The sequence below is a fragment of the Chlamydotis macqueenii genome, chromosome 10 (genome assembly GCF_036417535.1).
Source record: "Chlamydotis macqueenii isolate bChlMac1 chromosome 10, bChlMac1.mat, whole genome shotgun sequence".
Taxonomy (NCBI): domain Eukaryota; kingdom Metazoa; phylum Chordata; class Aves; order Otidiformes; family Otididae; genus Chlamydotis; species Chlamydotis macqueenii.
In genome coordinates this window covers 22,290,360-22,315,309 of record NC_141565.1, presented here as the reverse complement: position 1 = coordinate 22,315,309, position 24,950 = coordinate 22,290,360, and the positions used below count along the sequence as shown (strand labels likewise).

The 24,950-nt window shown below is 44.9% G+C and overlaps 1 protein-coding gene across 3 annotated transcripts in view; it reads right to left on the bottom strand.

The window, feature by feature from the left end:
• The window catches only part of GRM7 (glutamate metabotropic receptor 7), a 273,711-nt gene that overhangs the window by 12,805 nt on the left and 235,956 nt on the right, over nucleotides 1–24,950 (bottom strand). For 2 of the 3 annotated variants that reach the window (XM_086755674.1, XM_086755676.1), the window contains exons 9-10: nucleotides 16,540–16,786; nucleotides 10,993–11,085 (exon numbers count right to left, since the gene is read on the bottom strand). In XM_086755674.1, coding sequence (XP_086611800.1) covers nucleotides 11,015–11,085; nucleotides 16,540–16,786 — 318 coding nt within the window. In that variant the 3' untranslated portion in view covers nucleotides 10,993–11,014. The remainder of the gene's footprint in view (nucleotides 1–10,992; nucleotides 11,086–16,539; nucleotides 16,787–24,950) is intronic. The other variant, XM_086755675.1, reaches the window with a different exon arrangement.

The following is a 24,950-nucleotide window of genomic DNA, read 5'->3' as shown; positions in this document are numbered from 1 at the left end:
TGTAAGAAAGCGATTCCTCTCTGCCTGCTGCCTTTGTTCCTGGACCGGCTCCTCCAGCACCTGCTCCTGACACTGCCTCCCTCATCTGGCCCCCGTCCCGGCAACACCCCGGCAAAATTCTCCCTGCAAATCCCGGGTTTTGACCCAAGCAGGCAGACAGGTACGCAGATGGTTATAAAGCACTCATGGATATAATAATTTTCTTTCTTACACTCACATTCAGTAAATACAGCTCTACATGTCTAGCTAGTTTATCCGTTCAGTGATAAAGAATTCAAAATGTTTTCTAATTAATCATTGTACTTAAAAAAAAAAAAACCAAACAGAAGCACTAAAATTCTGTGCAGTTCCCTTGTTACCTCTGCCTCTAGAGCTGGGGGCTACAGGGCTCCATCCAGCCCTGTGATGCTGCTGGCAAGATGAACACCCCATGGATGGGAATGCGCGCAGTACAGGCACCTTTGGGTACGGGCCGCTGCTGGCAAGATCCACTGCTGGAGGATGGCACTGTCTTACTGCCCCAAAGGAGAGGAACCCGGTAAGGGAAACTCCACAGGGCAGAGTGACTGCCCAAGGGCTGTCGGAGAGCAGCAAAGACACTCCTTCAACATTAGACCCTGCTGCACTTGTAAAAAAAAAAAAAAAAAAAAATTTAAGCTGTATTTCCCTGCTGCTTTATAATCTGGCACACCAGCTTAAAACAGAGTAACACCACCACATAAAGCTGCAGGTCTCTTGGCACTAGAGAGACGCGCAGGCTCTTGACTCCTCCACAGAGGATGCACGCGTGTGTGCATCTGTCAGCCTGCATGGATATTCGGGGTACGTCTGCCCTGGAAAGCAAGCGAGGACATGCACATGTGCACAGCAATCTCATTCTTCATCCCACTCACGCGGGAGTCTGAAAGATGCCGGTAGGGAGCAAACGCGATGCCACACCACTGACAGAGCGTGGCTCCTCACCGGGAAGGAACTCCCTGCCTTTTCTCCAACTTGGCCCGCTCAAACTAGCTGGCAAAGAGCTGCAACTAACAAACATCTTAACAGAAAAATCAAGAATGTTCATGCAGTGCAAAGAGGCTAAATTCACTGGAAAATTTATTCCGGCGACATAATTCTGTAGTACAGTGTGTAACAAAATTACACTCTAAGCTGCATGGTTAAACTGTACAATTTTGCTGCAATCGAGATTTTTTTTCTTTTGGCAGAAAGTCTTCATGTCAAATACCCTGGAAATGTTTAGCCATTGATGTTAGTAAGAGTACAAATTTAATAAAAGGCTCCTTATTCCACAGACAGGAGAAGCATCATGACAAGGGGTGTAACTATGGCAACTGTAGGGTTTTTTTTCTTTCTTTTTCCACCGAACAGCAAGAACAGAGGTCTCACTGGATGCGGTGCCAGACCCTGCTCCCAGGTAAGACAGTGCTCTGAGGTACAGAGGAGTAACTAAGCCACGCACCAGATCCCGGGACTGGAATGCCTTTCCTTCCTAGTATGTGTATCTGTTGGGTTTCACGGACATTTCCAGGAGTTTAGCCATTAACCTAATTCCCATCTTTTTTTGCACTATGGCTAGAAAATAAAAACATGCCTCTGCTCCTTGCTGTCAGAGTTCAGGACCAACAAACTAACCCCCAAGTCAAAACCCTTGTTTTAATGAACAAAAGGATGCTCTCCTCTTTAATGTACCACCGTATGCCACGAGAGGTGCACGCATTTCCTTTCCTGAAGCCAATAAAGAGAAAAAAAAAAACCTGTGATGTTTTCCAGAGATGCTGGCTGTGAAAGTGGTGCCTCTCTCCTATTTGCAATAACAGAACCACTGAGAAGACCAATTTCTTATGTGTCGAGTTTTTTATTTGCTGCTGTTTACTGGCCCCCAAAATTCGAACAAACTCAGGCCTCTGCTGCACAAATATATTCTGTTTGCTATCTGTGTCAACATAAAATAATATCTATCTCATTTTACGGTGGTATTTCATGTCAGTGACAAATGAATGCTCAGCTGTGTCTCACGCTCCTCTCACTCGCCGGCTCCTTCAGTTCATCAGCCCTGTCATTTCCCAGCGCTACGCTGAGATTTTCTATGGGTTTGTTTTTCACAAGGTGACAAAATAGATCAAGGCTTGAGTGAAATCACCAGTGACACCCAACCGCAGGCCGGGGCCAGCGCGTATGACTTGTGCAGCCGTGCCTCCGCACTGCAGACGCGGACGGAATACCTGGGGCACGACCGCTACGGGGCCAATGGGCTGCGACCGACGGGCAGTCTGCGGGGCACGCTGGATTTTCTGACAGCCACCATTTCTTTTCTAATCCTGTTGACTGTAGCACACCTCAGCACACCATGATTTTGTACCACCGAGGTTTTTTTTCTGTTCTTGTCCATATAATCTTTGAACAGCTTTCTTCATGTTCAAAATCACGCATGCAGAAACCTGCATGGACTCATGCCTTTATTTTGAGAACTTAATTTACCTTTAATTTTCCTTATTTTCAGTTTTCCTGGCCTTTTTACTGCGTTATTACTATGATTAGCTTCTTGAACTCGCTCACCAAATTTTCAATAGGTTTGTGAACAAACACCCTTTCAGCCAACCACTGGCACCGGTTCTGCCTACTGCTGGAAACCCTTTGTACCTGCTGCCTCTGAGCTGTTCCACTAAGGACCAGGCTCCAATGATTGCAAATATCGTTAACCTCTGGAAAATAAACAAAGGGAGAAAAAGAAGGAAAAAAAATAAATCTTTTGTTCTGAGTAAAACCACAGCAGCAAAGTCACGAGGTCTGACACAGAACTGAAATCCCAACAAACAAACTCAAGAGGAACGGGCTCTGCTCATTCCCAGCAAGCCGTGGGTCCCTTTCACTGCAGGGAAAAGAGAAAGGGAGCGTTCCCCCACCAGTGCTGCTCGTGGGGATTTTTGTTGGCTGAACTTCACCGCCACATACATTCAGTCCTGTCACTGTAGTGGCAGCCAGGACAGACCTCCTCTGTACTTGCAGGGAAAAAATTTAAGTGGCTCATGTAACAGGTACAGCGAGACAGGCAGTGCTCTTGGCCAACACCGCATCAATGTGCAGCGTCAGCTGGTGACGGATGCTTGTCTATCTTACTGTTAATAACAATAATAATTTGATAAATTCAAATAATTGAATTGTAATAACCATAGACAAACTAAAATGACTGCAAAAACAAACAAAAAAAAATCACCAACTGCGAACAAGATCAAGAAAATCTGCAAAGACTCAACGGTAAAAACCTCAAATTTATCTGCCATATCACCTCAGAGGCCAAAACACAGTACAAAGTTCGGCATGTGCTTCCGTCAGCTTTTGACTTAAAGGTCGTTAGTTGTTGTCTCCTAACATCCCTTTCCTAGCTACTTCCAGTCAAACTGTCCACGCTTCCACCCTCAGTGGCCCGACAACCTTGTGCGTCTGAGTGTGAAAATCTTTCTTGGGCTTGAAAGATTCCTGATGGTACCGAGTCAGGTTTTGCACCCAAGGTTACAGACCATGGCTGCTCCTGGGGACAGTTTTGTTAGAACTACAGCAGCGACAACATTTAAAGGAGGAAAGCTGTAATTGCATCGAAAAGAAATAGGACTCCAAATACTGCAGTGCCGTAGTCCGGGGCGATTCCAGGGATTTCAGTGAAATTAAGCTGAGAATGTCAAGGCTGATTTCATCACCCTACAACTCCTTATCTGAGTCACCTCATTAACACAGACGAGGATGTGAGTGCACGTAAGAGACGACAGCGAGCTACCATGTGCGAGCAGCGCCAAGCGCGTCCGTCCCGTCAAGGTGACATTACCCTGCTCGGGAGAAAGAGAGCCATTATAAATATATGGAAGACAAGAGAGCCAAATGTCTTTGTCTTTTCCTTGATATTACAATTTATGAATTTGACAAATTCTCCCTGAGAGGATGTAAGGACTGATAAACTAGCCGAAGGGAGAACTCGCCGCTACTAAGAGTTTATTAGGCAGAAGAGCGAGAGAGGGACTGGTCCATGAGGTATAACAACATATGCAAAATGTACAGCTCACTCCTCCTCCAAATTTCCTAGGAAAAAAGATCACATATAAAGACAAAGAGAAACAATGGAACAAAAAAGGAATGCTAATACTGATACCCTAATTAATACTCATTTGTGTCTCAAACATATATCCAGCTACCTAGCTTTTCAAATCCAAAGCATGCACAGCCACAAATGCTGCGTTTTACCTCGCATTGCTCAAACATCCAACTATCGGGTGATGGTTTAAGTGCATAAAGAATTTACGTTTTTAAAAAAGGAAACAGTCTGACACTTTCCCCTGTATTTACAAGTCTTGTATCGTGTAAGTCATGAAAGGTGCGAGACAGTTTGCAAAATAATTAATGTGGGAGCATGCAATTATGTGAACATATTAAGGTGAATCATCAAAAGTAGTTATTTTGAGATGTAACAAGAAAGTAACCCAATTCCCAGATGCTCAGACAGGGGGCTTAACAAAGGCAAAAGGACGAAGACTTGGCTCCCCCCGGCCCACCTTTAGGTTTCATACAAGCAGCACTTGCGAAAGACAAAAAAAAAAACCTTATGAGAGGTTTTAAATGAAACCTTTAAACAACATAGACTCCTCTCAGCCATACAAAGCCTTTTCATGGTTTAAAAAAAAATATACCCATAGTAAGAGATGCCCTTCGGAGTGTGAAATGTCATGAGAAGAGTCTAACCTTGCGTTGCCAAGGAGGACAATTGCAAACCCCCTTGTATCCCTCACAAGATGCTTAGGGAGAGAATAATTTCTGGCACTAGTTTGGCTGCTGGGCAACAGGATGCAGCCACGGAGATATAAAACCTGAAGGAAAACTTTGATTCTTATTGATACTGAGACCTTGGGAAACTGGCAAAAATTAAAACGCAAATTGAATGTGAAATGTAAATGTAGGAGGCAGGAATTACATTATTGGAACAAAAGTCCCGTTTTTTTTCCTTTTCTTAAAGGAGAAATCTGGTAAGAGTAGCTGCCACAGCCCCATGCAGGTTGCTGTGGGGATGGGTGCTGCTCCGCTGCGAGGGCTCTGCTCTGCCCCGGAGTCTACGGCCACACCGGTGGTGAAGGGCCCAAGGACAGCATGGGAAAGGGAACTCACCAAAAGCAATGAATGTGTCAAAACCATCAAACAGCAGATTTAAGTTTCACTCATCACTCTTCAGAGCATGCCAAACCTTATTTTCTTTCCAGCATATGGGTCTTAAGGGACTTCAGGTCTCCATGTCTTCATCTCTTTAGAGGCCGTATCTGTATAACTCTTCTAGTTCAAAAAGTAAGCAAGACAACATCAAAACAGTAAAACTGTACTTATGGAAAATAGGCCTCATTACGGATACCCCTCGGTGTGTACAGAATTAAAGGTTGTTCAACTGTTCAACCTCATCAAATGTAGCTGGGCTATGGCTTGGAAAATACATGCTACTGCGTAAGTAATTTCTGGAATAAATACTTACATGCCAAGTTCTGGCTTAAATTTGCAAAAGTACTGGAGTGCAAGGAGCCTAACGGCACGTAGAAGGGACCTGTGTGCATCTCTCCATCTGTGTGTGCGTCTGTAGCAGGGAGCAACCACTGGGAAAGCAGCTCAGGGGAAAAAGTACGTGGGTGAGCGTGAGGAGAAGAAAAACACCTCTGAACTGTAGAAAATGGAAAATGAAAAATGCACCTATTGTTCACAGTGTGGCACAACAGCAAGTTGTGTTTTATCTGCTTTATCAAACTATGGTATGCAAAGTTACATAAAAAGAGAGTTCACGTTCCTGAGGGGGAGCAATTATCACACAGTCTGTTGCAAACACATTTTTGCTAAAGCTTTAGTAAGTGCCGCCCGACCAATGTTGAGCAGTATTTCTGCAAGTCTCCAGAAAGAAACCCAGCAAGTCCTGCCCTAGTCCTCCCCTTGAGATGGCAGGATGAGGGACCCGCAGCCAGGAGAGCAGCCACAGTGTACGACCCCAATGCTGCAGCGACCTCACTGCAATGAAATAGATGTTCCCTTGATAAAAGTCATAAAGTCATAGGTGGGAAGGGACCTTTAGAGGCCACCCAGCCCAACCCCCCTGCAAGGAGCAGGGACATCTCCAACCAGATCAGGTTGCTCACAGCCCCATCCAACCTGGCCTGGAACATTTCCAGGGATGGGGCAGCCACCGCCTCTCTGGGCAACCTGTTCATGGTCCTTCGCACTGTGTCCAAAACAACTGCAAAAAACAGTTTAAGTATTGGTTGAGAACAGGGAAAATGCTTAGGTTTTGCAGCTAAAACTAGCTGAAAACAAAATGCAAAGCTGAGCTCCTCCAGAGGACAGCCCCCTAACCCCCAAATCAAATATCTGTAGCTCAGAGCACTCGCGTTTTCTAACCTAGAGGAAACTGAGGGAAGTCTGCTCTTCAAAAACTGAGCCTTTCTCCAGGAGGGTGAGAGAAAACCAATTTTAACCGAAAAACTTGCTAAAAAAGGAAGTCAATTTGTTCATACATTTTATCCTTGAGTGCCTCCACTATTGCTTGAAATCCATTCTGCAGAGGAAGTTTGCCAGACCGTGGCACAGAGGGGGCCATGCGGTGGCTGCTCTCCGTGGCCGGCGATGCCGTGCCGGGTGGCAGAGGGAGATGCCGTCGCTCCTGCACCGCTTCTTGCACAGAGCAAGGGAGAGACCCGGGGCTCCGCACTCCCGGCAGTGCCTGGGAAGTGCAGGGGTCACCCCCAGTGCGACTCGTCCCGCGATCAGCCAAATAAAGTGGAATCTACCATGTCGATAAAATCATTTACAACTTGGGAAACAGGGAAATACATATTAGGGACTGATTTGGGGTGTTGCGCAAGCTTGTATCTCTGTGCAATACTTCTAAAGTAAGCATATCATCAACAGAAGTAATTTATTATAAATGTTTAGTTTTTCAGTAAGCCTTCCTAGAATAAAAATAGATGCAATGAAGACCTCTCAAAGTCTTTTGCTTATCAATTTTGATTGCAAATTCTCATTTCTTAGCAGTCTCCACTGAACAGAAAATCCTTCAAGTGAGGTTAAACACAGAGCACTCTCTGAGGATGAAACTAGCCAGATTTAAAACGAAAATGATGTTTCAATCCAGAAGATAATTATTCTATCCCACATACTCTGAGGCGTGACAAGAACATCACACAGTTTGGACCAAAGCCTTCAAAGAGTTGCCCAGTCCCCAGAGATGCTGCAGCAGGACGGCATCGGTGGCACTGGAGGTGCCCCGGGGTTCCTGGGACTGCATGCAGGAGGAGGAGAGGCACGGAAAATCCTTGGCGCTAGAGGGTAACTGGAACTATTTACCTCTTTCAACATAAGCCCAAGATCAGTTTGAAACCATGTCACAACTCACATCACAACGGCTTCGTTATGGCATAATCTCAATAATTGCATATATATTCTAGGAGAGATGCGACCAAGAAATGTGATGACTTCCCACAACATGGTGTGGCCCATACCCTACAAACAATCTCAGCACTTTGCAATCACCATGGAAATGTCTCTGCATGTAGATCAAGCAAAACATGGCTTGTAAAGCAACGGGAGACCTTTTGGAAGCAGCACACTGTGCCCAAGCCCTGGGAGGAGAGCCCCTGCCTTGGACTGTGGCTGAGCTACCGTCACTCCTAATAGGACTATCGTTGTTTAACAGCCTCAGTGGTGTTAACGGCCTGCTCGGTACAAAAAACAGCCCTCCCAGCTCTGCCCTTGCAGAGAGATACAACAATTGGCATTTTCAACTTAATTCGGTTAGTACTGGAGATCTCCTCACTGCCCAAAGCAGGCCAGCTTTGGGGAAACCCAACGTGAATCCAAGAGAAACGCGAAGTTCAAGGATCTGCCAGCTGCAATACCAAGTTCAGAAAACACTTCTGCTGAGCAGGTAGCTGCTCCTCTTTGTGTCCTTAACCCCTCGCAGCCGAGCACTGCGGCAGGTAGCCAAGGTGGAAAGGTTAGCTGCTGTTTGAAAATCTGAGGCCAGAGCCCCAGCTAATATCAATTGATGTTTCTTCTTCAAGGCAACGGGACCGCTGTGGTTCAGACATGCTCAGCATCTGGCCCAGATCAAGTTGAAGTTCAGCAGAAAAGAGACAAATGATAAAAGGTTGCTGATGAGTTGCTGTGTTTCATCATTATCCCTGCTAAAACAGCTTTAGGAGCTGAAGGACCGCCAGTGCCATCTTGTTGCAAAAAGCAACCGAAATAACAACGCTCAGTGATAATCATCCAACGGAAAAAGCAGGACGCTCTCCATTTAGTCTCTCCTTGACTGCTTTTATAACAGACTTCAGAGCACAGCAAGCTCACTGGCACTGCTCTGGTCCAGCACAAAAAGACCCTGTGCCATGGTTTTCTTGGTCCTTCTTACGCTGAGGCAAATCCCCGTTAGGCAGCCTGTATGATGTATGCAGCAAGGAGCTCAGTAACTCCAGCGAGCTGATGGGACACACCAAAGAAAGCCACCGTCTTTGCACCAGCTTAGAAGGAGAATTCACCGACCTTGGCATGAAGCATCAGACCCTGCCCTCAAAACCCTACGGTCCTTGCCCACCAAGTCCAGAAGGCAGCGGGAGAGAGGAGCTGTCTTTCTGGGACTTACACGATCCCACCTGCAACGCGTGAGCATCCCCCAGTCATCGCACACAGGAGACGGCGCAAGGGTAAGGGACACGGCACCACTTGCCAGCCTCGCACTGGGCGGCTCTGAAAGCCCACGGGACGGACCCAGGTCTTTCAGATACCACAAGACTTTAGTCACCGGACTCTCTTTTCCTCCTGACCTGTAAGCACGCTGCTTGGTGACGGCTCAGGAGAAAAGCGCTGCAGAAGTTTCTACAGCACCAGGTGTGACTCAGCTCTACAAAAGCATTTGGTGTTTCTTTGCCTGGTCCAGGTGATGGAAATCTTTTTCCCCTCACCCAGATACCACATGGCGTTTTTCAAGCCTTGTATTTTCATCAGTCTCAACAGTAACAAAGTCCTGTTTAGCACTCACAGGAAACAATTCAAAAGCATAAACGCATGTCTCCGTGTGTCCCGTAGCAGAAATGGATACAGTCAAGAACGGCTTAAGCTCTGTGTTCATACCCACATACAAACATGTTACTAGCAAAACAAGTGTCAATTTACAACTAAGTTGATGTTTTCCTAGTATCTGTCTTTGTTTTTAATACAGTATACTGTTTCTTGTTGGTTTTTGTGTTTTGTTTTGTATTCCTGGAAGAACACATCCAAGCACAGCAACCAGAGCCACAGCAATCAGCCCAGCTGGAACAGAAACACTCATGGGTGAGAAACGGAAACCAGTACCTGGTGCAGGAGAGCACTGCCGTGAGCAAGACCATCACAAGATGAAACCGTTCTCAACTGTAGCATTTTCCATGCCTGAATTTTAAAATCTGCTTAAAGAATGTGAATGGCCTATCGCTTTTTATAGGATTTGGATGACAAAATTTGTGTCCCTGTGCAGACAGGAATTCTTTACACTGTAGAATAATGTTACACGGAAAAAAAATAATTTTTAGAAATCTGAGCTCCTAATTCTTTACATTTTAAATCTTTTTAAAACTTTCTTTTTAAAAAATTATTTCTCGTGAGATTCAAGGTCTCTTCTATCTCCCTCCTGTTCTTCTCATCTCCTTCCTTTAACAAATTCATCTTCACGCAGTTGCCCTTTACTCTTTCCCATTTAATTTGCAATAATACTTTGAGCGGCCCCGTCTCCTCTCCCACCACTTTGCGCCGTTTCCCTCGACGCCAGCCACCGCCAACCTCTCTGAGTTTGGCCCTGCGGCGCGGCAGCTCATCCTGATGTTCGTACAGAGCCTCACACCTTTACCAAGGCTCTCTGCCCGAGCTGCGTGCGTTAGAGTAACGGGCACGATTCACATAAATAAAAAGCAATTTGAATGCTTCGCAAGAACTAGAGTTGAACTGAAACCGGAGCTGTGGCAATTTACACCAGCTAAAGATATTAGCGTGTTTTTTTTTTCCTGACTCAATTCAAGCCACATTCCTGCCTTTGCTGATAGAAGTCCTCACCTATTACCGACCAGCTAGGCATTTTGAAGGCTGTACACAGCAATTTCTTCCGCACCCGCCGCACCCACGCACCAGACCCGGCCAGTACCCCTCAGCTGGGCAAAGCCCCGAACGAGGGGCCAAGCGTCTGAGCACGCACGCGGGACTGCAGACATGAGACTCATTGACGGCTGTCAGTTATTGGTCTCCAGTATCATCGCCCTGATTTCACTAGCAAAGCAATAATCCCTGGCTGATGAGGTCACAAACACGAAATCAGCTCACAAGATCACCACGCAGGCAGTCACAACACGTAGAAAAAAGCCAGCGCTCAAAAATTGTTCACTCGTTGGCTGTTCAGGAGTGGTCACTGGGACCACCCACGGTGAAAAAAGGATTTTCCAAACTTTTTAGGAGCCATGTATAATTTTAGAGTGAAGATTGCTCACATGTTAGCAAACGTTATTTTTATGCTGCCAGGCAACCCTGCTGGTAAAGCTGCTCGAAATGACTCAGGAAACATTTTGTTAGTTGCTAGATCTGATTGCCAAAATTAACTTTTGATGGTTTGTTTGTTCTTTTCTTTTTTTTTTTTTAAATTGTTATCAAATATCTACATCTTCAGAGGCGTTACCGGAATCCACCTCCACTGGTGGGAAGAGGAAGACCACTGGTTCCTTCTTCTGCCGGGGCAGAGCAGAGGAATTACCACCACCCAAGCCCTGGGTCTCCCCTTTCAACCCAAGCCCTTCCCACAGGACCTTTTGGTGATGGATACGTGAACAATTTTTAAGTTAGATACTTGTTTTAACATAGCGGCACTACTGCACATTCCTCATTTATTTAGGTTAATAATAATAACAACAACAACAATAATAATAGAATAAAGTAATAAGAAGCTAGATTTTTCCTTACCTTCTTGGAAAGCAGGCAAAAGCTATACAGTAGGTGGAAGAGTGTACCAAGTAACAGATTTTTGAACACTCTTTCTTACTGGTGGTATGCAGTCTACAGGAAAAGTAAATACATTGGTATGTATAATAGGTCTGTTCACAATAAACTCTTCAAATTTGGCCCTGTCACGGAGGCCACGACACTAATCCAACCGAAGAGCCCAGACTGGAGCAATGATAGCGGGAAGCTGAGAGGCACCACTACAACAAATTAACCCTGGGCTAGAAATAAGTGAACCAGGTCACAGAAGTTCAGATACCTCTGAACATGGAAGCAGCTGCTTGGAAATGAGTGGGTCTGGGTGAATTTTTTTTTTCCTCTCCCCTGAACAAACTCTGGAAGGTTTTGGCTTCACTTTAAGATTCCCCAGGTGTCCCTCACGTGTGCAGTCTCTCTCAGGTTCCTCAGCATCATCAACAACCATTTTAGCTTTTTTCCTCAGAAAGATGGAACAGGCAAGGCCATGTCAGTGATGTTAAGGAATGAATGCACAAACACACTGGGGCACAGCATGGGAGCGTTGGCACAGCGGTGTCTGCACGTCTGTCCAAGGCAGGAGATGCTCGTGTTCCACACACACCATCCACTGACGGGAACCCACGCAGCTAGTGACCATTCTCAACCCACGGAGCAAACCAAGGGTAGGCACACACCGCGCTCGCTGCCACTGCGATGGAAAGGAGGCAATGGCGCGGAGGAAAGCACTGCTGTGAAATGGAAACATGCAAACCATGCCTGGTCTGCTCGGGGACAACGGGCAGCAATGGCACTTCACTACAGAGAACTGGATCAACGGTCAAGTAAGTTCTACCTAATGCTAAATAAAGGAGAAAGAGTAAAAATTGTCTTTGATATGTCTGCATAGGTACTGAGCCCTCAAAGCACCTGCTATCTTAAAAGCCAACAAACTCATAACCCTACTGAAAATTAGACCCTTATAAGCTTTTAGACCTTCTCTGGTTAGTCCAGGGTGACACACCATTCCTTTGCCACTTCTCAACAAATCTCAACTCGGCTCCCAAGGGAAAGCAGTCTCCTCCCATAAACTGCTCTGTCTTTCCAAGAGTTGCCTGGCATTTCCACGCGCTTGGTCTTTGTCACAGAGATGCTGCACACCTCCAGTTCAATCCTGTATGCAACTGGGCTACTCTGCTCTTGATTCCAGAGCTGCATCAGTAGGGCAGGGAAAAGCCAAAAAAAAATACAGGGGTAGACTTGACCACAGCTATTCTCATAGACTGTGAGATTTTTCCTAAGAGATTGGAAATTGGGGCACTGGAAGACCAACACTCCCTGTGCTGCCAAGTCCCGAAAGACCCTACCCTAATTCCTGCAAGAAAGCCTCTTCCCTGAAGAGTCGCTCCCAGGAAGCATGGGGTAGCTCGGTTCCCCTCTCACGGCTGCTTCCAGAGGGAAATGCATGAAAGCAAATGCCCTTCCACATAAGGTCTGCTCATCCAGCCTGCGAGAAGCACGACCTCCTCATTACCAAACAACCGAAATGCTGATTTACCTGTTGCTGTGTTTGGTGAAGCCACAAATTAAAGCAAGTTGCTAAGGAAAAGGAGCAATTACATGTCAATCTCAATATAAGCTAAGTATGGCTTGGAGGTTCAAATGTTTTTCTCATAGTCTGACGCTTTGCTCTTGCAGCAGAAACACAAGCAGACAACTGAGCAGAAGCTCTCACTGTCTGTTCAACTTCAGACTTGATTAGAAGCATCTTCTCAAAGAGCATGAAGTTCAACTGAAGGCACATGAGAGCAGAATGAAACTCGTTACATGGATGGAAGATGCTGTGCACCAAATTCTGCTCATCTGAATCTGCCGCAAAACATTTCAGAGGCAAACATGTATTAGCAGGGAAAAGCTGTTGGAGGTGTAAACGCACGCACATGCCAGATGGCAAACTGGAACGATTGAGAGAGTTTTCATAAGTAACGCAGTCGTAGACTGAAAAGCTTGGCCTTAATACATCCCATCCAGCATGAAAGCCCTCCTAGGTCATGGCTGGGGAGCTCAGCTTGGGAAACTTCTTGCTTCCCAAATATCTTAACAAAAACCTGCACCACAGTGAGGCCCTGTTCCTCCTGATGGGCGGGATATCAGGTCACTGCGTTTCAAGTGATTTTCCTCCCACGTTAATGTCGTTTCCTCTTTTATCCTCACACTAAAACCCCAGCGCTTGAGTCCAGCTCTCCTAAGTGCTCTGCACTTTTTTTGCAGTCTCAGATTCCGGCAGATCACCCGCGGGTTGCGCGCGGTGTTCCCACACAATCACCGCTGTGGAGCGGCACCTGCTCTTAAGAAGCCACCCAGGTAATCTGTAGGCCTTGAGGTTTTACATGCGCATCTTGAGCTCATTAGGCATTTTTTTCAAGTTAATACTAAACCACGGAGGTTTTGCTCAAGGCTATTTTGCTGTAAAACCATCCACACTTTGCCTTTGACTCTGGCATAGAAGTAGGACAGGACATAAATTTGGGCTTAGTCACCAAATTCCCCAATGTTTGGAGGTACATGAATCCCATGCTGGTGGCTCAGCGTTAATCGGTTCTTAGGAGATATGAAATATTTGTGTGTTTTCAACAGAAATGGCAACTCCAGTCTCCAGTACCTGAGCAAGCCATGAACAGCAGCATCACCAGAAATGCAATAGAAAATCAAACTGGAAAACTCAACTGTACTTTTGCACTCGTGAGAACACACTTGGTAGCTAAGACAGACCTGCATCTAAGCTAGCTTTGAACAGTGCTGATGAGTCCCAGCCTCATCCTTCAATCTCCTTCAATTTACTTACTTTCAGCTTGACTTAGTGAGTTTGAGAGGAGCCTGGTGCATAACAAACTAGGACTTCCCTGTGCTCCTCAGTTAAGTTGCTGCAAAAACATCAAAACCTTATTTATTTATGCAGATAATTTTCAAAGTTTCTTTGAAAATGTGGTGAATTTTGCCTGGATGACACCGCTTTTTTTGAGCTCAGTACTATTGCTTTCAATTTTTCCACCTAAAAATGGAACTGCAAACATTTTTTTTAAACAAAATATTAAGATTTTTTAAAAAAGAGACTCAATTCTGTTATTCAGATAATTACTTGTATAGACATACATGGCAAATGTTGTCTGATTAGGGCGTTGATTGACATCCTATTGAAGGCTACAGGAGAGCTCCCACTAGCCTGCACTGGGACTAAGTGTACCCAAATACTCTAAGTACAGCAGTGGTTTATTTCATTTGCTTTTCTAATAGCTTTTATTAACACACATATCCAGGGAATGAAATAGTAGTAGGCGCAGTTGATAATATGAACAGATGGTTCTATATATATAAATAATTAAAAGATTTCAAATAAAATTTATTTTCCAAACCATTAAAAATTTAAAAGCCGAGCACTTGGAGAAAGAGATACAAATTAACACCATCGCACATTTCCTGACCAGCCAGTTGAACAAACAAATTTGGTTCAGCATCCATACGCTGTAGAATCCTACACGGAAGGAAATGAGTTCACAGACTGAGTTCTCCCCTTCACGCATGCTCATTTTGACGCTGTGAGGGTTTCGTTCCCAGGGAACTTTAGCCCAGCTTTAAATCAGTGTTAACCAAACCGGGACTGGAGGCTGGATGCTCAAGGCAGAAAGTGGTAGATCTCGGCAAGGAGGGGCTTCTGTCCCTTACCTCATCTCCTGCCTCTTAAAAACGTTTAGTATATAGTCCTGGATGGAAACGTGTGGTATTTTACCAGAAATATGGGGGTGTGAGTCAGCAATATTTCTTTTTTAGTAAACAGATCTGCTTCCCAAGCAAAAATCTGGCTGTTCTTTGGCAGGGGGGGGGGAGAATATTCTCAGAAGTCTGAAGAGCAAGAAGATGCAGCACAGGAGAATGAGGCCGGGAGGGGAAACCCGGAGCAGGAAACCCCCAGGCTGTAGTTCTCACAGGGATCTACCTCTGTTCCTACCTCCAACATTTCACCATCAGAACTTTTCTATTTTTCTTGCTGTTCGAGTCTTTAAGTGGAAATTTTTAGGTTTTGATTTTTCTGGCAGAGAAGCTAATTCCAGCTCACTTGACCGGAACAGCACCTCATGCAATGCAGTTCAGCGACACACGCTCACCTGCTCCTGTCCTGCTGCCCTTCAAAACCCCCTTCCCTCCTCCTCCTGTCTCTCCCTCCATCCTCAAAGGCCTTTTCCGACGTGGCTGGCTTGGGCAGTGATGCTGCTGGAATGCCTCGAGGAACGGCCGGAGCCTGTGCGCTGGAGGTTGGACCTCAGGAGCAGCAGCATCACGGCCAGGGGCAGATTTAGAGACCAGAGAGAGTGGAAGGGGTTCCCTCGCTGCAGTCGGCATCACCCAACAGAAACATGACTTGGCAGGGGACTCCACAACTCCCTCTCTTGCTGGGTAATACCCCAACGCGGGAAATACATTTATTTCCTCTTGCACTGCGGGCTCTGTTCAGTATAACTGGAGGAGGCATAATTTACAAGAAGCATTTCCTTACTATCTTACGTCAGAATCGCAGTTCAGCTAGTTCAGCTTCCAAAACCAAATTTTGGTTTTTTTTCCAGTTAGAATATATTTTCTATACCTGCGTGATAAGACATCAGAGAAAAATACTCAAGGGGTGAACCAACGCAGGAAAAGTGCAGCGTCAATAATTTGCTGGCTGTTTCCACTTTGCTTTGACAGCACAGTCTCTGCTTTGAGGCAGATATTCAGACGGCAGTTAATAGACGAGAAGTGGCAGGGATTTCAGCAGCAAATGGATGAGCGGATCATGGGCAAGGAAAGGGCATTTCTCCACATTCAGATCTGTTTTTCATAAAAACTGCAGACATGTCTAAACCTTTCCAATATGCTACAAAGTTGTGCAGCTGTCTCCTTCCTCAACTCCTTCCAGATTCAAATGCAAATCAAATCTGATGGCCTCAGTATGTAATTTTGTGCTACAACATACCATGCTACACACATTAAGGAAACTGGAAGCATCTTTTCGATCTATTTTCCTTTTAAACCTGTGGCAAGATTTGCATCCAATTTTACAGGACCGGATAAAATCCTTAAAAGGGAATCTTCAAGGACTGTGAGATTTTTTGCAAAGAAACTTTGCAGGAAATAAAACTATAACTCAGGTTAGCAGAGCCATCAATGAGTTTGGTACTTGTCCCTCCATCCATCCTGGAAACCGCACCTGCCCTGGTTAGGAAGGTTTGAGTTTGACCCAGGTGGAAGGGTCTGGTACTCAAGGATGCTTCTGATCTCTCACTCAGAGGAGGGAAAGAAGGAGGAGTTACAGCTACCAACCAGTTTGTGAGGAGTCGCTGCCAACTGGGACAACTCAAAAAAGCGAGGAGGAAATAGAGAATTTCAAATAACATACGGGAGATCTCAAAAATCTTTAACTGAGAAGATCAAATAATACAAAGACCCTAAAATTCAAATATTGGTCAACACCTCCAAACCGCACAGCCAGCCAAGGAACAGAAGATCAGCAGTACTTACTGTTTGGGTCTACGTTCTCACACAGCTCCGTTTTGGCTTCGCCGTTGGGTCTGTCGCTGGGTTTGTGCGAGAGCCGTGACGACATGGTTGCTGCTGTGACAACAGCCTTGAAGCTGCGTTTCCGTTTCTGGACGTTTAGCTCCGGGTGGAAGATGATGATGTACACCTTCGGCATGTAAAGCATCCCCAGGGCCACTGAAGCACTTAAGTTCATGGATATTGTAAGTGTGGTAGTTTGTATGTAGAGCTAGGAGACACAACACGAGACACTATTACAAATAAGATGACTGGGAAGCAGGCTGTAATATTTCAAACATTAAGTAACCATTTAAAAACGTTTTTTAATCATTTTGCTGCCAAAGGTGCATAAGTTGAGACCTTTGCACTGCAAACCGTGATGAGGTTCAACACACACCAGCTACCTGTGGTAGCAACAGCCCCTTCAGAGGCTCCATGCTAGAAACTTCCAGTGTCCTTAACAATGCAACTTCTGCTTGTGGTGTAGCTTTAAAGAGAGAAGATCAGATTGAGATTTCAATAAATTTGGATTTCAGTAATATTGGTATAAATTTAAATTTAGGTCTACTGTAAGTTATAGAACAATAATAAAATAGGTTAGTAAAAATAAAAAAAAAATCCCTTACTTTTTCTTAAAATTTGAGGAAGGTGGCTATTTTTTTGTTTTTACTATACTTTACTTCTCTACAATTCATTGAAATAACTTTGCAGAGAACACACAATGATTTGTGTGCTTGTGACATTCAGCTATGCTTATTATGAAAAAACAGTATATACACACGTCAGAGAGCAGGTACTGCCACGAAATGAGCATTCAAAGAAACCAGAAGGACTTAAAAACATACTCTGCAAGTATACAGGGGTGGAAAAGCCTTTTTTTTTTTTTTTTTCCTTCAAGAGGCTCAAGGAAGGTTAAAAGGCAGAGACAGTACAACACAGGTGCGAGGGACCTGAAGAGGGAGCAAAGTCTCTGCGGATCCTCTTCAGAAATTAAATGTATGGTAAATCCTTACAGATGGGAAAATGATTACTCGTTGAGGGTGAAATCTTCAGAACACTATTTCCTCTTTGCCTCCTATTCAGTGCTAATCAGTCCAAATTTCTGGTGGAAAACCTCCATGAATAAATATAATGGCAGAGTAAAATGCTGACTCTGCCCAGGTATTTCCAAATTCCAACATTTAGAAAAATACAAATGTCCCCAGATTTGCTAGTTATATCTCCATAACAGTTCTATTACAGTGATTAAGACCACAACGGGAAGCAATAAAATGCCTCACAGAAAACATAAAAATGCGCTGTGCATGATGTGTCTCCATACAGACGCAGATAAGCAAAACCTAAAGTGCTTTCTCAGCTTCTGTTTACTCATTATCAGAAGGAAATGACACTGACGTTGTTAGAAATTTTGCCAGCGTCAGGACATCGGGACACGACCCCATCTCATCTTGTCAAAAGATACGCTGGGCCAAGTTACACCATTTGAGGTCAGAAGGGAGACCAAGAGGTCACCTCTTCTAAACCCCTGCCCCAGGAAAAAGCCATTTACACCAGAACTACTTCTGACAGATCATCCTGTCCACCCATGTCCCAAAAACTGTCCTCTGATGGAGGTTTCACAGCCTCCTAACCAAACTCCTGTAGAGTTCTCAGGTCTCCAAAATGTTTGGTCTGTGCCTGAACAAAGCTGCTAATTGTCCTCTCCTGGTGGCACCGAGAGCAAGCGGCCACCACGTCCTTCTGTTACCTTATTTTATATATCTAAATAGTTTCTGTCCTCTGGAGAACTTTTGAAGAGCAGCATGGTATCACGTTGCCCCTTGGTCTTTGACAGATAATAGGGTAATTTCTCCCAACTTCAGACACTTGGAAGACCCCAGGCCCTTCTGCCTGCCCCTAACCTGGACACTGCTGTTGATCCGCTGCTTCACCAAGATGCGATGCTCCCAACCGACGTGGTGCTCTACTGAAGCCTCCTTCCGGGAGGATTTTCTGAATTTATCTGACAGCACTGCTGTGAAACACGATGTTTATTTTACGCAGTCAGGTACTGTTGCTGCCTGCTGCTCTTTGCCGCAGAGTTACTACCTGGCTGTTATTCCTCACCTTACGCCTCGCTGTTGAATGTTGTTACGCTACAGATATATGCTCCATACAGATATATGCTTTATGTTCATAAGCACTACATCTATTTGTCTTGTAAGAACACTTAAAAGAGAAGGCAGTTTGCAATGCATTAGCTTCCTTGGAGCTGATCCTCCTTTCCATCGTGTTCACACAAATTAGCTTTAACTCGGTTGGCGCCAAGTGCATTGCATTCATATAAATAGCACAGATGTAAATATTTATTAATTAAACTCAATAGGTCTTTGAAAATTGGAAATGAAATACGTAAAACATAACATTTAAGGGCTGAAGGATAAACGGGAAGATATCCTTCTACTACCAGCTTTTATCCTTGCTCGGTAAGATGATGATTGCTATTTCTTCAAGAGCTCCTGCAGTTGCTATAGGAGCTGCGGGTGCCAGCACCTCTGAAGGCCAGGAAGGTGCTGCGGACTGCAACCTGACAAATTACGTTAACAGCAGGGACGGCCAGCTCTGTGTTCAGAGCACACGGCTCTCTGCTATACCTGGGGAGAAAGCTGGCTTCAGCAGCGTCTGCAGCCCTCCTGGTTCGGTCTGAAAAGGACGCGACTGGAGCACGCGTTTGATACGAATTATCTCTGTTCCTATACACAAGATCTGTAACTAAACCTGACAGGCACCCGCTATCTGCTGAGCGGCATTGCTGAACGAGATCTACATTTCTACAAGGTTGGAAAAGATCGACGCGCGTGAAGCGCTGTCACAAATACAGAAGATGCTTCGGTGCTTTGTTCAGCGGTTATCTCAAACGACTCCAGCTCACCGGCAGTCTCTTTAAGTAACCATATGGTGAAAAAGGTACAGCAATATTTTGCAACGAACTCTTGATTCACCTTCCCAGAGAACATAAAAACCTTTATACGGAAAGCAGGAATTTGAACCACAGGGGGGAAGGGGAAAAAAAAAAAAAAAAAAAAAAAAAAAAAGAAGGAAAAAAGCTAATGGCACGGCATTGCCAGCATGACACACATAATTAGCTGTTTGTGTTCCATGGAGAGAAATAGCATATTTATGTTTGATTACAGATTTTCTCCACCCAAATCCCACTTCTTCAGGTTATAAAACAGCTCCCCATAGGAATTTTTATGAACTTGTCAGTTAAGCAAAATGATTTTGGGTCACCACACTCATAGACACGTATGTCACAGACACAGTGTGTGTGACAGCAACTAAAAATCCTAGAAAAGCAGAAGGGAAGATGCATTTTGAGCAAGAGCTACTTTTAAAAGCACTACATAGCAAGAAGGTTTTAAATGGGTCCTCAGTAGATTTGTTACCTACGTGTGGCATGTTCTGAACTTTGGAACAGCTGATGAGCTGGATACGCAACACTAACGTTTCTTTTCAGATAAAGAAAAGTAAGAACCAGTGAAGATTGCACATGCCAAGAGAAGAAGGGGACCCTCTTCGCAAGCCCCTTTGGCACACAACACACCGGAGCCGGACGATCACGTTTGATGGGCATCTGGTTTTGAAAGTGCGATCAGCTACCAGCAAAAACCTGCCATCAGAACCATTCGTCACCATGGGTGTTTTGGGCGGGTGGGCACAGGTTTCCCGCAACATTGCAGGAGAAACTCCTGAGAGCAGCAGGCAGATTTCTGCCCCAGTGCTCGAGCACCCCACAGACATGGCCAACGCGGTGGTTTTCCACAGGCTGCACCAGCAAGGATCTGGCCTTACCTGGCGATGATGTACTAGGGGACGGGTTGACCCCAATGTCTTTCCTTAAGCCAAGGCTGCAAGCAGCAGAGCACCAGTAACGTTCTTCTCTAGGTGCACCCAGGTACTAATTTTTATTTCCTTCTGCTATTAAGGGGCTGAAGGTTAAACGATTATTTAGTCAATGAGGTCTCTTGCAGCACCATGCCATTGAAGTTCCGTTCCCTACCTTGCAAACGCCGATGGGAGATGAAAGGAAAGGGAGAAAAGAGCTTTTGTAGAACAAGGTGAGACGAGCGACACACAACGCTTCTCATGACAAATGGGAGCTTTATAAAGATAAGGGAAACTAATAGATATGCTTATTATGCGGAGCCTTAGTTTTATGTATTTTATCTCTGCTTTGTGGTTTTACCAGTCAAACATAAAAATGCAGTTTACATGAAACTATTTCATTTCTTATTTCACTTCTTTTGATAAACTCTCCGAAAGCATTTTAGATGAATGCAAATGGGTGACTTAAAATACAAAGGATTAGATTTAACTGACAATGGGAGTCTAATAATTCATGCATTCCTTTTACAGCTGGCTGGTGAAGCCTGGTAGTTTCCAAACCTGAGATCAAATTAAGAAATTAAGATGCAGATTTAGTGAGAGATGCTCAGACTTGACATGAATGAGAACTGGGATTGAGCTAAGTGGAAATCTACGGTTTCTAAAAACAACGCCGTGTGGGTCTCCGCAAGCCCACTCCCATGGAGGTTGTGAAGTCACGTTTGCTACAACATGAAGACAAAGTCATTCTGGAGGGTTGTCCTCACTGACACCTCTCTCTTTCTCAAGCAGACTCTGAATTTTGAGAAATTTTACCTTAAACTTAACACACTGCCATTACAAAAGCAGACTTTGAAGCAGAGCACTGGAAGAAACTCAGCCCTAAGAATATCATTCGCATGCAAAGGCACCCAGGTTTTATCATTTATTTTACATAAAGGATTTCCATTTGAATTTTAGATTTCTGTGTTTTCCAGATTCTTGCTTTATCCATGCAAATGATGAAAATTACCTTCGAAACCTTGAGAGAAAAATTAGTCTGGCCTTGAATACACACATCTAATAACCAGTAATTTTTGTAGAACAAATGATATCAACGGCCGATTTTGCATGAGCTAGGATTACTCTCGGAAGTAAAGCACTTGCAGGATCAGGCCTTTGGCTCTTTGCTAACCCAGTGGATTGACTTCCAACTGCCGGCGTAGCAACCGAACCTACAGCTGCAGAACTTGGAAAAGTCTCTTTAGGAGTCAGAAACACTTTTTGTAGGCTAACGCTTTGCATTCACAGCCTAATCAGGAGCAACCGCTCCTTTTATCTAATTCCGCTTTCTAATTACGCAGTGAATTGTGTTATTCTGCGATATGGAAATAAAGTGGTAACTTGAGATATTTTTGGACTTGTGTTATCACCAACCAATTTATCTCACTTTTAGATGGGAATTAAAACAAATGTTCTTACATATGCAGTAGGTAGTTTATAAATCTCCCAGGAGACTCTCCCAGGTCATCTGAAGATTTCATCTCATTCTCTGCATTATGTTGTGCAAATATAAGAACGAGAAACAATTTTTAATAAAAATTAAAATCATCTCCCACTGCATTATATGTTTGCAAAAATATGGAAAGTAAAAAGACTTGCATATAAATGTGCTCTCAGACATTTTAGTGTCTAATGCCCCTACCCACAAAGTTACCACACCATTTCAAAGGCAAAGGAAAAAAGGACAAGATCTGTTTTCCAAGTAAACCTGTGCTCCTTGGACAAAAATCTCCAGTTGCAAAGCACCCCTAAAACTACGCTCATTTGAGAGACTGCAGAGTCAGCTGCTGCCTCCATCCCTTTTGGAGCCTCTCTGCCCCTCTGGCCGAGGCTCTGCCTGGCAGGGAGGACGGGCTGTGGCTGCGTGGAGGGCAAAGGTCCCCGCCCCCGTCCTCCTTTTGGCAGCACCCAAGCCTCAACCGAAAAAAGCCCAGCTGTTTACGCAAACGCCGTTCTCATTTCCTTAGACACTTTGATTTATGGAAGTTTCAGGCAACGGCAACTTTATCCAGGCAACCATGTCTTTCCACAAGGATTGCGCGCTTCTGTTGTCGGAGAAATATAAAACACTGTGCGTGAAGCAGTCCTGTCGGCTCTCTTCGCCGGCCTGGCTCCGCAATCCTCTTTTCACGCCCCACTGAGGCTTTCCAGCAGCCCATGCGCGTCCCAGGCTCCTGCTGCCGGCTCCCGCGGATACAGACATACACTTGCTCACTTTCCTCGGATGGGACCACTGCAACTGCAGATAACACCACACCGCCCTGAAGCTTATCTGCTGACAGCTTCCAGGACCCCTGCCTCCATCCCCACCCTTTTAAGCATCCTAAGCTGCTCGAGCTGTCATTTAGCAGTGCCCTTTGGAGAACGGAGCAGTTGGAAAAAAAAAACCCCAAACTCTTTTCCTAGATTAGAAGGTTTTAGCACCACTTAGGGAAAGCGTTTTCCCTTTCTTTTAAGCTAATTGTTTGGGGGGGATCACAAAAAACCCCTGTGGACACCAGGCTCCAGCATTTTGGACAAAAAGGGCAAACAATCCAGGAGACAGGGATTTCCAGTTCCAAGGGGTCACTTCAGGGATGGGAGACAGCGACTACACCACTCAACCACTGCTCTAACCCACGGCTCCTAACAGCATTGATCTAATCCCCACCCAATCAGTCCTTCACTGTACTTTTAGAGGATTTGAATATTTTATAGGCAAAACCCCCGTGCACAGGCCAACACACGCTGTATACTTACGACAAACACTAAAGGTCGCAACGTCAAGCAGCCGAGTGCCGTGATGTCCAGCCAGGGCTCCCTGCGCTGCTGTGATTTGGTCTCCTGGCGCGGGGGCACCACGATGCAGCCATCGATACGCGACCACGCATGCTTGCTCCTCAGGGCTCTCTTCATTCAAGGGCACGAACGGGCGATTATTTAGTACGCTCTTTTCTCCTCACTTTTCAACTTGTTAATTCCATTGCTCAATAACTGCACCCTTTGATCCCTGTTGTGACGACATAATGCCTACTTTCTTTGTCAGATTTTTTACAGAATTTGTCTATTTGGGCAGTTACACTGTTTGGTGTGCATTTTTCACGGCACGTGGAAGACGACCGTGTTCCTCTGCAGAGGTGAGCATCAACGGTGCTTCAGAAACATAACTCAACGGCAACGTGAACCAGGCAATGGTATGTAAATCATGATGCTCATGAAGTTTTACAAATGACAACGGATGCTACCCAAGGGACGTTTGATAAACAAATCATAGTAGTTATGCTGATTGCAGTTATTACTGTGCAGAACAGCAAGGCACGCAACTAGCCTTTGTGAAATGTCTACAGGAATGTCACAGAATCAGTCATACCATTTAATTATGAATTCTGTGCTTAGTAATTATACAAAAGGTGACACTGAAGGAAATTACGGGATTTTAGTTTCAGAAAATTTCCCATTAACACTTGGTTGTTTTGCAGGCTGACAGCGCTAGGGCAGTCTATCAAACTCAGGAACATCCCCACCCTCTCCGCTCCTGGGGCGGGGGCCAGGCTCAGCGGCCAGGTTGCGTATCCCCGGCACATGGGGTATGCATGGCACGTGGAACACTTAGACTTCGGGGCACGCATGCAGCCCCATGGAATTTTCTTTTTTTTTTTTTCCAAACTGTTTTTCAAGCTACAAACCATGTTTTATAGCTCAACAAGGAGCTTTGTGTGACTGAGAGGAATCATTTCACTGGCTGCCTGAGCAGACCTGGGGCTGGATGGCTTTCATCAGCGAAAACAGTTGGTCTATTAAGTTAGTGCCCTTTGGAAATTCTCACAATATTACATCTGAAAGATCAGAAAAAAAAACTTGCAGGTCAACTTTGTGGATACATTTCAGTGGAACTGAAAAACAAAAATAGTCCCATGGGAACAGCAAGTACCCACAGAGTAACATCACAGCTCCCTCAGAGACACGACAGTAAAGAAGATTAAAGCTTGGAAAGTCGCTCCTCAAATTACTTTTCTTTTACACCCAGTAATAACAATTACATCTCACTCTTTCAGGAGGTCATCAGCTATCTGCTGGCCCTCACCAAGCAAGAGCTCACATCAGCACAGCGCTGAAATCCAGCGATCAGAGCAAAAATACTTATCTTGTGGTGGCAGCCCTGCAGTAACGAGAGGGGATGCAGAACCCAAAGCCCCGGCCAGGCACCCCACCAGAAGCCCAGTACACCAGGAGTGGGACAATGGAGAATTCGGTAAGCCCAGAAGCAAACCTGCTCACACAGGCGGGGAGAAACACTTTGCCTTTACATTAATTTGTTTGTCAGGGCAGTTTAAGACAACTCTTTCTTCCATATGAACAAGAAATGTCATATGCCATATGTTCATATGTCTTTGAAGGTTTTTTTTTTTCTTTCCTAGTAATAAAATGACTAAATTTCACAGACTGTTCTGCATTTATCTGTACTAAACAGAAATTCTGAGTTCCAAATAAACTACAGAAGTAATAAC